Source organism: Bidens hawaiensis, unplaced genomic scaffold, assembly GCF_021521415.1.
Source record: "Bidens hawaiensis isolate Kalapana, Puna unplaced genomic scaffold, B.hawaiensis_p1.1 tig00024244_1, whole genome shotgun sequence".
Lineage (NCBI taxonomy): Eukaryota > Viridiplantae > Streptophyta > Magnoliopsida > Asterales > Asteraceae > Bidens > Bidens hawaiensis.
The window spans coordinates 320535-335458 of record NW_027493815.1 but is presented as its reverse complement, the minus strand read 5'-3'; the positions used below and the strand labels follow the sequence as shown (position 1 = coordinate 335458).

At 33.7% G+C, this 14924-nt stretch overlaps 1 protein-coding gene across 1 annotated transcript; it reads left to right on the top strand.

Annotated features, from left to right (window-relative positions):
- The first annotated feature begins 12196 nt into the window (after window positions 1-12196).
- Window positions 12197-12719, top strand: LOC143568891 (defensin SD2-like). Its single transcript, XM_077054925.1, has 2 exons — window positions 12197-12282; window positions 12430-12719. Exons 1-2 carry the CDS (start codon window positions 12216-12218, stop codon window positions 12600-12602), a joined length of 240 nt encoding a protein of 79 aa, XP_076911040.1. The 5' UTR covers window positions 12197-12215; the 3' UTR covers window positions 12603-12719.
- The last annotated feature ends 2205 nt before the right edge of the window (window positions 12720-14924 follow it).

Sequence of the window (14924 nt, the reverse complement as noted above, 5' to 3'; positions counted from 1 at the left end):
GGTGTGAAATGTAACCTTTAATATTTGTTTTATATGATAATACAGACTTCTAATAAGTCCATCATACAAATATGAAACTAGGGATGACAATGGATTGGGTTTAGGTATTCCCAAACTCATACCCGGTTATTAAAGTCCATCCCAAACCCGTCCCAAACCCGTCGGGTTTTAATCGGGTAATTACTCGTCGGGTTTCGGGTTTTCCCATCGGGTTTCGGGTTTCCTATCAGGTTTTGATAAAATACCCGTCAGGTATACCCGACTCAAAACCCGTTGGGTTTTGACAAAATATAACTAATCAATTACAAAGATGGTTACATAACCAAGTTTCGACAAATAACTTATTTGGAATATAGTATATTTATAATATAATAATCTATATTGGGTACATCGGGTATATAATCGGGTAAATGGGTTTATGTTATCGGGTAATCGGGTCTGGTAATCAGGTATATTAGAAATCCCAAACCCGTCCCAAACCTTAATGGGTCGGGTATTACCCGTCCCATTTACGTAGGGTTTCGGGTTTTCCCACCGGGTTGGGATTTCTTTGCCATCCCTAGATGAAACGATAAATAGTGATTCAATATAATCATAACCACATATAACAGGGGCGTAGCTTTAGTTAGGCCAGGGATGGCCCCGGCCCCCTCCGTTTTTTTGCTTGGTAGTGTAAAGTTATCGTTTTTTGGTTGAAAGTTTTTATACATAGTGTAATTTACCCATTTTCAACTGAAATTTTTAGCTTGGCCCCCTCGGTTTTTTGCTCGGCAATGTAAATTTATCCACTTTTTTTGCCCGAAAATTTTTATACATAGTGTAAATTTACCCATTTCCGATCCAAATTTTGAGCCCGACCTCTTTTTTTTTCTCTCGGCAGTGTAAATTTATCATTTTTCAGTAGAAAACTTTTATAATTGTATAAATTCAACCATTTCCGACCGAAATTTTGAGCCCACCCCCCTCTAGTCTATAAATTTTTTATACATATTGAGTCCGGCCCTCTCGACGTATATGTCCAAGCTTCGTCACTGACATATAAGCAATCTAACAAAACTTTAATCAATGATATTTTCATTAACTTCATGAAGCGGTTGCAACTACGATATTAGATATTAGAGAAGAAGACGCGAAAAGAAACCAATACACTCTTAACAATATTCTTTCGTGTCGTATTCTCCCAAGTCCCAAACTCTTGTACGTTACATTCATGAACAACATACCTGCTTTCTTCATAGGCTCCTTAAATGGGCTTCTATGTTAGGCCCAAAAAGGACTAATATGATGCATAAATCATAGGGTGGCAAATGTGACCCACTGGATTGAATAAGTTTTATTAAAATGTATATAATTGGTCAGAATAAGTCAAACTAAACAAAGAAAATGATTGAACGGGTTGAAATTTCTCGAGTTTTTCTCTTTTTTTTATTGGAATAAGAAAAACGGAGGAAACTTTTTACTACTTTTATTTTTTTAGTTTTTTTATTTATATATCGAGTTATGATTTTTTAATTTTTTTTTTGAATTTTTTAGTGAGGTGTTTTTGAAATGTTCAAAATGGGTTGAGCTTTTAAAAACTCATTTTTTTCAAACACCCCTCATTAAAAATTTAAAAAAAAAATAATTAAAAAATCATAAATCGAAATATAAATCAAAAACTAAAAAAAGTAAAAATACTAAAAAGTTTCATCCGTTTTTTCTCGTTCCAATTAAAAAAAGCTTGAGAAATTTCAACCCGTTTGACCCTTTCAATCATTTTTTTTAGTTTGACCCATTCTGACCCATTACGTACATTTAAATACAACTCATTCAACCCAATGGGTCACATTTGTCACCTCTGGAATTAATATTACACGGGTTTAAATGGGCCAGAATATATTTTGCTAATGGACTTGGCAAAAATTATTAGGCTTGAATGTTTTGGATAATTCTTGGTCTTTAATATTGGATACATCTAACTATCTAAGCACATTTAGTATATGTTGGACTAGAAGTCGGCCGAATCAAAGCACTTTGGGTACGTCTGGATTGATGCGATACTGTTGTTGCGGGTTATGAGGAAGACGGGTCAACTAATTGACACGTTATCGTTGGCTGTTTGGTCGAAGCAAATCATAAAGTCGGTATTAGTCAAAGAAGATGGGACGATCACTCAAGGTTTCATCAATTGAGTGTTATAAGTTTGGTGTTTGTTTCTTGCATAAGATGTGTAGTATGATTGTATTTTCTATTGGGCCAGCTAAAGCGCAATTTGAAACAGTGGTTAACATTAGATGGGTCGGGTTGTACACACGTTTGTTTAATGCCCATTTTGATAGTTGATACTGAGAGTAGACTATACTAGAGCCTAGAGGGCATGTCCTGAGATGGTCTAAAACATTTCGGTTCTCTCTTTTGGTCGGAATATGGTCGCCTTTATCTAAAAAAAAGAGAACATAAACTTTTTTCTCCAAAACTTATAAAAGCTTAGTCGGAATACCGTCCCCTTTATCCAAAAAAAAAAAAAGAGAACACAAAACACATGTGTGACCTATGAAATTCCATTTCTATTTTTAAACCCTTAGGCTTCCTCTTTCCATTCGAAGCCCATGTGAGCCAAAAATGTTCAAACTAGAGCTTTCTTTAGTTATGATGAACTCTTTTTTATTTTTTATCGTAGTTGTAGTTGGTAAGATTGATTTGGATTCTCTTTGTTTATTCTTCTTTTTCTTTATAAAGTTTATTTTCCCATTAAAATTGCATTTCTATTTTTGAACTCATAGGCTTCCTCTTTCCATTTAAAGCCCTTGTGAGCCAAAACGTGATAAGAGTCACGGTTATGAGTTAGGCCAAAACCTTGTTCATGATTCCCTTGTTATTTGTTCGAATTGCAGCCAGTATCACAAACTGTGCACCTACCTTCTTATTACATGCGACATGTATCGTTGTGTTACAATGTGCTACGATATGACGTCGACGAACTAATGTGTTATCATATGATATTATTATGTGATATGGCATAAAATAGACATTTGCAATGTTTTGAATATATTTTATCGAATTAGAGCTTTTTCTAGTTATGATGAACTCTAAAACTGCATTTCTATTTTTGAACTTGTATGCTTCCTCTTTCCATTTGAAGCCCTTGTGAGACAAAACGTGATAAGGGTTACGGTTATGAATTAGGCCAAAACCTTCTTCATGATTCCCTTGTTATATTTTCGAATTGCAGCCGGTATCACAAACTGTGCACCTACCTTCTTATTACATGCGACATGTATCGTTGTGCTACGATATGATGTCCACGAACTAATGTGTTATCATATGAATATTATGTGATATGGCATAAAATAGACATTTGCAATGTTTTGAATATATTTTATCGAATTAGAGCTTTCTCTAGTTATGATGAACTCTTTTTTTATTTTTTTATCGTAGTTGTGATGACAACTATGCTCTCGTTCTTTATGAATCTCTGAAAGTCCTTAGATATCTATCTATAAACTATATAAACGAAACATTTAAAAGCCCTCTGGTTGCTTCCTAGATTCTCTCAAGCCATCGGATTGCATTATTTGTAAATGGAGGTTTTTCATGCATTTGACTCGAATTCACCGGTATGGGTCTTACCAAACCCAGATATTTCATAAACGGGTTATAACATCTTATTAAATTAAAAATTAATCTCATCAAATTATTGATGTAAAAATCTTATAAAATAGGGATATACTAAAAATTATTATATTATTTTTTTAAAAAGGTAATATCTATAATTAAGAAACAATTTTATAGTTTAAAAATAAGCGGCCATTGGGTCTCACCAAAATCATATAACTTTTAAACCGGGTTATAACATCTTAGTTATTTATGAAACTCTTTTATCATCAAACTTTAAGTATATTATTAATTTTCTTACAATAAATACAATTAAACTCTAGAAAAGTATATAAATATTAAAAACGAATGATGTAAAACAGCCCACATAATACAGAGGATAAAAACTAGTATAGTAATATAAAATAACATTTTTATTTCAAAGGGCATGATGATATCATTTTAGGAAAAGATTAACCTAATAGACTTTGAATTTGGTGGGGTTTTTTTTGTGTCAAAAAAATGTATTTTGTATAACAAATATGAAATATCATAGAAATGCATTTATATATAAATGAAAATTGTTATTTGTATGTATTAGTAGTTATAATTGGTAAGGGTGTGATGCCATAAATATATCTGATTCTTGTAAATTACATAAGCGATGCAAAAACAAACAAATGTATCCAATTTGATCTACTTGTAGCAAATCTTATAGTTAGGTTATGAGAAGGATCTGATTAAAACGAGTTGTTGATTTTAGTCTTTGCAATTATATTATTTAATTTTTAAAATTTGAAAAGTAATATTCTTCAAAGAACTGAAGCCAGCGAAAATCCGATGATATAACATGAATATCGTTGGAAATTTTTAATCATTAGGTAATTTGTAACCTTTAACTATAGTTTTAAGTCAAGAAAAATAAAAAGAAAAATTAAACATGGACAGTGGTGAGTGGACTCGTGGTCTAATCAAAAGTTGTAGGCAAAACCCATTTATACACACCACATAGTGCTTTTAACTTTTTGCATTATCTTCATGTGATCATGTTCATATCTTTCCGTAAGCCTTTAATACATATATTTTCTAAATGTTTTAAGTAAATAAACTAAACTTTGTGTTTTAATATAAAATCTAAAATTATTATTTTCATTTATCTTTATGAAGTTGAATATTAAAATAGTGAGTTACACAAAACAGCTTTCTTGGTTTATTATTCTCACATATTTAGGCCATGTTTGGGATTTGAGAAATCTGCATTTTGTCTCCCTGGTTTATATCGTCGTGCGATGGGTTTACTCCTGAAAAAGATTTTGCGAACTTTGGGCCCCTATGTTTCTCCGGCGGGTTCCTCTGACTCCTACCGTCAGTTGACTCGTCGTTGACCCGTTAAAAAAAAGGGAAATTACTATGTTACCCCTGATTCCTTTATAACTAAGCGATCTACCCTCTTTCCCTTTATGTTACCATCTCCGGCGATTCCCTCTACCCTGTAATATTTCATTTTCCGGCGACCGATTGACGAATGTCTCAATCCAAGTCAAGTCAATTCTCCTCGGGTTCACCTTCCAAGCCTTGCCGTGCAGATGAGCTTTGTGTGAGATGTTCATGTGGTGCCGCGACATGTTACCGGATATCCAGGACCGATGCAAACACGGGGCGTCAATTCTTGTGTTGTGTAAGTTTTAATTACTCACGAATTAGGGTTCTACTCTGTTAATCGATGATGATTTGGTCTGTCATGTTGCTTAGGTCAATTTTAGGGGTAATTGTTCTAATCTTTGAATCGAATTAGGGTTGTTTGTTTGTAGATATATTTAGTCCGTTACAGAAGGGGAGTTGTGGATGGCTAAAATGGGCTGATGATCCCACATGCCCTAGTTGTGAAAAGGTAATTCAAGCAATGGTGAAGATGATGAACAAGAAAGATGATTTTGCAAAAATGAAAACCAAAGAAGTAACAAGCTTGAAGATGTTGCTAGGAATTAGTTGGTTTTTGTTCTTCGTTTATGTGTGTTTTTATTGATTAGCTGTTAACATTGTCTTTGTAGTATGGGATAATGTAATCTTTGTTGTTGTTATTTTAGTTTATGTTAAATTTTAGAGCTTCTTGTTTCATCTATTTACTTTAAATTTGTGTTCCACATTATCAGTCACGTTGCAGCCATGATGAAACTGAGAATGTTGAGTTAGGGAAGGATGATGAGAATGTTGAGTTAGGGAAGGTTGATGAGAATGTTCAGTTTGACCAAGACAAAAGTCAAATGGAAGACAAGGAATATCAATTGGGTGAAGATGAGTTGATGGCTTATTTAGTGCAAGAAGATGGCTTATTTAGAACAAGTGAAGAACATGAAATGGATCCTGGTGATGATTATGACCCTGAGGTTGTGAAAACAGCTTTCAAGTACACCAGTGAGCCGGAAGAAGATTACTATCATGATCCATATGAAGACGATCCAGTGTGGGACTCTAACTGGTCAAATGATGATTGTCATTGGAAGTAACATTGTAGTTGGTTTCTAGTATTGTTTGCATTTGAATTGTACTTTAATTTGACATGATTAAATCTATTGTAATGTTTGCATGATTTGCCTACATGCTACTAGTTTTAAAAGCATTAAACAAATACTGTCAAAATAGCATACAAACCATCATGTCCCAAATCAAACACGCATGCTACAAGTCTTAAATTGTTTCAAAAACAAACCATGATAACACACACATGGTACCAGCAAGTTCAAACAAAAATCTTAAATAGTCTCAAACACACACCATCAATCTAACTCAAACACAACTTTATGGTTGACATCATTATGGTTGAATTGGTGCCCTGCAAGTTCTGATGTTGTGTCCGTAACCTCCACATCTTCCACAACTTTTTTCATGCCCCAACCTGGTAAGTCTTCCTCCTGCAGAAAACACTGCTTGAACCTCTTCAATCTTCCTCCTCTTCTTGCTAGCTGCCAATTTCTTCTTCTCACCTAGTGCCTTCTTCCTGCTCTTCTTCGGTCTGCCAATCTGAGTATGATGTTTAGGTGGAGTTATTATTGTTGGATATTTTGAGGGTGCCCACATATCAGGGCCTGGTATGGGCCTGATTTGGTGATTATACACCTTCTTCCAAGTGTCTAACCAGTAAGCTTCATCAACCCACTTCTCCAATAGACCGACATGCATGTTGTTTTCTATCATGTTATATAGGGCTGCCACAGCATGTTTGCATGGCATACCTGTCAAGTCCCATCTCCTGCATGTGCAAGTTCTATCCTCCACATTCACCACACATTGTCTTCTCAGACTTTTAACCTATGAACATATTTGCATATTAACAAAAGATTGATTGTAATATCATAGTCATGCAAATATTCATACATGGTAAGTCACTTCATCAACCATCATAACCGTCAATTTGCTTGCTTATGTTTGGATTTCATCCCATGCTTTTGTTGCTTGCGGTGTTAATGGGCCCCTTGCAGTGGATTGCATCTTCTTCACAGTCACAATCCTCATGGTCAAATACTCTCTAATATACTCTAAGCATGTAATGATCGGCTTGTCTCTTGCTCCAACAAGTTGCTTGTTGAAAGATTCACAAAGGTTGTTCAGCAACATATCACTTTTTGCCCTTCCTGAAAAATGTGATCTTGACCATCTTGTTGCCGGGATCTCACTAAGCCAGAGAAACATATCAAGATTTGTTTTCTTAATCTTCTCCATTGCCATGTTGAAGTAGGGGACAGAAGTGGCCGATGTTGCCCTATAAAACAAGCCTTTATACAAATCTCCCCTTCAGGTTTGCCTCAAGTTCTCATGGATGTGTCTACAACAAAACCGATGCTCTGCCCTAGGGAAAACACTCTCAACTGCTTGAATAAGTCCCTATAACAGTCAAATCACCATAATTAGTGTACATGAGTTAGCCTATTACAAATATATCCTACGTGTACATACCTTTTGTCCATCACTTATGAAAGTAAAATTGGCATCATGAGGCAAGTCAAGATCATCTCCAAGGAGATCTAAGAACCATTTCCATGAGTCTGTGCATTCGGCTTCCACTATTGCAAAGGCAACAGGATACAAGCAATTGTTACCATCTGTCCCGACAGCAGTCAAAATCTGTCCGGGGTATTTCCCTTTCATAAAACAACCATCCAACCCAAGAAGTTCTCTACCAAGCAATTTAAATCCTTTAACCAAAGCAACATAACACACATGTATCCTTTTAAATTGCCTTGTTTTAAGGTTAGGGTTAGCACATGGTTCAACATCTAATTAAATGGTACTACCTGGGTTTGCTTTAAGAAGCTCATCAATATAGGATCTGAGGTGGGTGTATTGTTTGTTGTGGTCACCATCCTTCCTTTGCAATGCTATTGTCTTTGCTCTTCTCATCTTGGATTCAGAAAGTTGTACTTGATGCATCTGCTGGAATTTGGCCTTCAATTCCTTGGCAGATAAGTTGGGGGTGGTTTGTAGCTCAACCTCAATCTCTTTGGCAATAGTAGACATTGTGTACAAACCAATTGTTCTACTTCTGAGACAGTCGTGTTTTCTAGGAATGGCCTTCACACACCAATTATCCTCAACAGATTGTCTTGAGATGTGCATCGTCCAAGAGCAAGTAGGTTTCATTTCCCTTTTTTTACCTTCAACTTTTCCTGACTTGACACATTTGACCCCTCACCAGCAACCAAATTAGGATTGGTCCCCAAACAAATCACCCTAAACCTTAAAGGATCATTCTTCTTGATATACAAATCTCTTCTGGCATGAATAGCATAACTCTTAACCATTTCATTCAATGTTTCCTTTAATGGTATTAACTGACCAACAAAAAATGGACATTCATCATCATTATTCCTTTCCTTCCCCTTGAACTTTCTTAGCATACTATTCAAGACACTCAAGCGCTCATCATCAGAGCTCTTATAGGTATCCATGCAAGGATTTAAACCATCATCATCACTAATATGATCACCTGCTGCTTCTACCACATCAAAATCTACAATAGCTTTATACAACCTCATGTCAACTTCTACATCCTCCAAGGGTGTTTGAAAGGCAGCCATATACTCAGGATCACTTTCATCTGATCGATCACTATCATAACTGTCATCATCTTCCTCACTAGAACTATTTTCATCACTCTCTTCATCAACACTTTCACCGCCCACTTCATGGACACTTTCACCACCCACTTCATGGACACTCTCAGCACACACTTCATGGACACTTTCAAAACCAGTTACAAATCCAGAATTATATACCACAGTTTCAGCACCACTAGTCCTGCCATGTTCTACAAAAATCTCAACAATGTGACTACCTATACCATCACTACCTCTAATCATATCACAAACATCTTGAAAATGATAATCTTCAACCAATGGCTTTAAACCCAAATCCAAACTGACGGTAGGATGTTTGTAATGAAAACAACAAGCTGTACCACAACCATATTGTAACTTACAAAATATTCCAAGCAACAAACTTTTACAAAATTTAGAAACTTGAACTTCATCAACGTAAGTGATCTTCCCCCCTTCGTATCTTCGCTGCCCCTCGGTAGCGAAATACCCTCCATGGAAAAGTTTTATGGTGAACGCATGTGAATAATTTTCACCTATAACAACAGTTCATTCAACCCGTTAACAACACACAAGTAAATAAACAAAAAGTTTGAACACACAGTAACACCTTACCATATAGGTCGTACGGGTCACAATACTCACTGTCCGGCCTAATAGAATACGAGGTTGACATTGCGATGTGTGCAGGTGACGTTCGATTTTAATGGTGATCGGAAAAAATAGGGGTTCAAAGTTCGAACGGTTGGCTGATATTTGGGTGTATGGGAAAAAAAAGCCCTAAATCGGGGGTTTTATTGAATCAGGGTGGATAAATAGGTAAAAGACGAAATTACCCTTCGACATTAACAGTCAACGACGGGTCAACTGACGGTAGGAGTTAGAGGAACCCGCCGGAGAAACTTAGGGGCCCAAAGTTCGCAAAATCTTTTTCAGGGGTAAACCCATCGCACGACGATATAAACCAGGGAGACAAAATGCATATTTCTCTTTTTTTTACTTATATAAGTTTTTTTATAAGTTACTCCCTCCTAACTTATCAAAAACTCATTTTTCTATTTCTAAAAACATAAAAAAGTCACATTACTCAAACACTTTTTTAACTTATAAAAGTTAATAAACTATAAGGAGGTAAAAATAAGGAAACCCAAACACCCCCTTAGGCTTTAAACAAAACTCGTATGTTTGAGTTATCTGGTTTTTATTTATAGCCCGAGGGTGATGCTAATTTCCTTTAGAGGCTGGGTTTTTTCAAATTGACTATTTTATCATTTTGTTGTAAACATAAAAAAAATCTTAGATCTCTCTACCTGTCTTCTTCTTTGGCCTCCCCTATCTCGTTTATCCACAAGCGGAAACAACCTCCTCCAAGACACATACCAACATTAACGCTAGGGAAACTAAACTCACACGCTAATATGGGATTAGCCTACTTGGTGGAGACATATGTCTCTTACGCTCTGTTCCCGAGTTCACTAAATGAGAAAAAAGAAAAGAAAGGAAAATTTTTGTTTTCATTTTTCTTTTCTATTTTATCTTTTCTTTCTTTTCTTCCTTTTTATTTCCAAATTGGAAAGAAAAAATATTCTTCCAAATTGCTATTTATTTCTCATTGTTTTTCTTCAATTTGTTTTCTTTTCATCTATTTAATGAACTTAGAAAAACAATTTATTCTAAATTCTTTTCTTTTCTTTCATTGAAAAAATCATCTGGAGCATAGTAATATTTTTCTTTTCATCCATTTCATTTCTTTTCCACCCTTAAATTAACCTGGGAACATAGAGAGAATGTCTCAGGTTCAAACATATATAACGTAGTTTAGAATTATTGGTGTAAAGTATAGTATGGGTAATATTAATCAAGGCTTGTCGTGCATTCTTAAACATTTTCCAAGATGCGTCATCAACAGTGACCGCCTCCCATACTTATTAGATGGTGATTCTTTTCCAGATCTCGTTTTGGATTTCGAGATCAAAAAATCAATTTTGCATGATTTGAATCCGAAACGTTTGAGTACCCTTTTTATTTTATTGAAAAAATGGTTGAAATGGATGATTAATTTGTTTAGGCTGCTTGTTCCTGAAGTATAAAGCGTTCCCTCTGTTTCTGAATTCTGAATATTTTCTTTCAAAATGGCTTCTGCTTCCTCGGTTAATGTCTTGATAGAAGATATTATTTATTGAAATTGTGGTTTATTGGTTTTTAATTTTAAGTAAGTACGTAACATTCATATACAAACCATACATTTGTCACCACTCCGGCTTCCCGACGACCCAAGAAACCACACGCGTACGTACACTTCGTTGGACGTTGTTTAGATACGATCATCATCAAAATTGTTGATGGCTCATTAATAATTTAATACAAGAATCAGAAAGAGGGATAGAATAGATGTCGTATTAGGAGATGTTCCCGAAATGCCGAAATTGAATGATATTTAAGAATTTTACTTTTTTAATAAATTAAAAGGGTAATATAATTATATAACAATTCATGGTAATTATATAAATATATATTAAAAACAACATTTACCTTACTCACAAAAACACTATTTATCATTCTACTTAAATTTGAGCCACAAAATTTTTTCTTTCTTTTTATCTTAATATGTTATCCCTTAAATTTGAGCCACAAAATTCTAAGTTTTATTTCAATATTGTTTTATCACTATAAATATAGTTTACATATTTTGTTTTTCACTTAAAATTTTAAAATATAATGTTTTCTTAAATATCATTTTTTATGTTTTTATGAAGGAAACTTAAATTTTTATAAAGAGAAATTTTATAAACTTTATTTTTTATTAATGTTCCCATCGTGACACTTGGATTTACGTTTATCAACGTTTCTGCTACAACGCGCGGGAAAGTTAATTTACTAGTTTAGTATCAATTGTTAATGGAAATTAGTGTTATTACACTAACTACAAAATGAAAACGATAATGTTAAAACTTAATTTAGACTACAAACTACAAAGGTGGACCAAACCAAATTATTAAATTATTATACGTGTAAGTACGTAATTAACTCCTAAAAGTATTTACTAACATAAGCTAAAACACCTATTTTGAGTCAATAATTTAGAGAAAAAAATTTGTTGGTTGATATATTGAAAATCAGGGGCGGATCTTTATATTGATTGTGACCTTACCAGTTTTTTCACTCAATGTGCAATTTCTGAAAAACTCCAAAAGAATAAAAAAAATAAACAAAATTATATGCATTAAGTTTGACTCATTCAAATTATTATTCAAAATATTCCGGCCAACCACCCAAGTTATTTGTTTAAAATCGATCACTGCTGAAAATACATGTAAAATAATAAAGGAATATTTATCATAGTATTGTATTATGGAAGAATATTACTAGCATGTTCTAGTTCCTTTTCTTTTTCATTAGTGGAGGGCCTAACTATCATTTTGCCTTTTAGAAAAGTAAAGAATGAGAAAATAAAAATGAGCACACCCTTCACACTATAAGCCAACACTATATAAACACCTTCATATATGCCATGCATCACCACTTCTCTCTCTAGATCTTTAGGTGAAGATGATGAAGTCTTCCATGAAGCTCTTTGCAGCATTGTTGCTTGTTGTCATGTGTTTAATGGCCAATGGTAATCCATCTAATATACGTTAGAACATGCATGCATGTTTATGTAGTAGCTTTGGCTACTTGTGAAACTCTTGATTTTGTGTACAAACATTATTTGTTTTGAATACACGTGTAATTATGTAACATGTATTATTTATTATGTATATAGAAATGGGTGGTCCGATGGTGGTGGAAGCGAGGACATGCCAGTCGAAGAGCCAGAAGTTTAAGGGGCCCTGCTTGAGCGACACCAACTGTGGTAACATTTGCAAAACCGAAGGGTTTCCTAGAGGAAAGTGCCGTGGTTTAAGACGTAGGTGCTTCTGTGTCAAACACTGTTAGATCGATCAATCTATATAAAGCCACTAGTTCATGGTCGGATGGGCATCATGTGTGCCCGGTCTTTGAGAGTCCTGTTTGAGTTGCATGTTTTTATTGTACGGTGTGTTACTTGTTGTTTGATTAATAAATGTGGGATGAATTGTGTTGCAATAAGTTATAACTATAAACATGAATAATATATTTACATAAATATGTAGAATTTAATGAAGCATACGAGTGTGTGTGTGTAATAATATAAGTATATAATTAACTATAGTATCTTAAAGTGGTTAAAGCATTAAAGATAAGATGCAGCGCATCAAGAAGTAGTCAAAACAATATAGCGAATAGATCATATCATAAAAAAGAGGAAAATTTGTAAAAGGAAAATGATAAAGGAATGTGAACAACTGAACATGTGTTACAAAAGTGTTAAATCGTCTTTTAGATACATATATATAACGCAACAAGTTAATTTTCTTTTCTTACTAAACCGATCCAATTATTAGAAACAATCTTCTAAAAATACTCAGTATTCATTAGATATTATAACCTTATAAAACCTTTTATATATATTCTTTTAAAAAATAAGTGGCCTAAAAATTTTACATTTATAAACTTACTTCAAGATAATAAACTTCTAATAAAGTCAAGTGACTTTAAAAATACAAATTAACTTTGAGCCATATTTCATAAAACATTTGATAAATTTGATAAAGGGTGGTGCTGATTGCTATTACATCTTCTTTTTTAATCAAAGTGTACAAAGGTTTAATGGATCACAAAGGACGGTGGTCCCAAGCTTACCAATACATTTTCTACACAAATATTATTCCAACTTTTACACTATTTCCTTCCTCTTTTGAGTTTGCAAATCATAAGGGGTGGAGTAAATGAACTACTCTTATGAACCCGAATTAGTTTGCCACAAAGTCACTTACATCCTTAAGTTGGTTGTGGAAAAGAGTTTGTTATTTAGTTAAAGCACCACGTGGTCACACAGACATTGGAATTTTAACATACCTCTGTTAATTCACGCGTTGTGAGTCAGCTCATTAAATAAAAGTGAAAAAAAAAACAAAAAAAGGAAAAATAATGTGACTGGTCATTTAAGGCTGATCCTACAATTTTCTAGTTATCAAACTTATCACCACATTAACATCCCAACCAAAACGCCTTACCCTTAACTCGGTGGTGCAGTGTATTGAATTTGTTTCATCCTATATAGTGGTCAGACCCCCACCCTTCTTATCATAGGATGAAACAAATTCAAGGATGAAACAAATTCAATACACATATATAAGCAATTGAGCACTATGGTAAGAACCGTCGAAGACCATTTTAAGCTCCTTAATGCCCGAGGGTAGTTATATTTGGCGCCTCCACTAAGTTGGTCCACAGTGTGAATAGGGGTGCAAACGAGCTGAGCTCTTACTCGGCTTGTTTAACTTATATGAAGCTCGAGCTCGACTTGGGCTCGGCTCATTTACTATATTTTTAAGTTTTGTTATATATATAATTATTTATATATATATTTTTCAATTACAACTTTATATATAAAATAATATATATTATTTAGTTATTTCTAGTTATATATTCATAACATTATATATATAAATTAATAATTTTTAAATATATATTAGAAAATTATACAAATGGCAAGCTCGTTTCGTCTAGTGAGCCGACTCGAGTTCGATAAGTGAAGCTCGGACTCGGGCTTGTTTATTAAACGAACTTACTTTTAGGCTCGAGTTCAGGCTCAAGCTCGATTCAGCTCAGCTTGATCAAGCTTTTTAACAAGATAATCTCAAATAGCTCGACTTATTTGCATCCTTAAATGTGAAGCTCTCAGTTTTATAAAAAACATATAATCTAACTATACTATTAAAGCAATAGGCTTTAAGTCCATATTCCCCCTCCCTATTGGTTGATTCTCATACTTTCCATGTATATCAATGCTTTCTCTAATTTTCAACTTAATAAAATAAATCAATAATATATTAAAATAAGATTCATCAATGCTATTAAAGTATTATATTTCCTCTTACATTTAATGTCTAATTTTCATTTTGAATATTCTACTTAATGTAATATTTTAAAATCGTAACTATAGTTTCGAAAACCAAATATTCAAAATTTCATTTTGAATATTTTATTATTTTTGGTTGATTTCATTCACCACCTTTGTTAATTTTTTAGATAATATATAATATATAATATATAATATAGATAATTATTTGATATTTCATCAATAGAAGAGATTACGGATTTAATATATAGATTACAGATAATATATATAATATAGAGAGATTACCGATTTAAAATCTTAAATTTTTGTTAAAA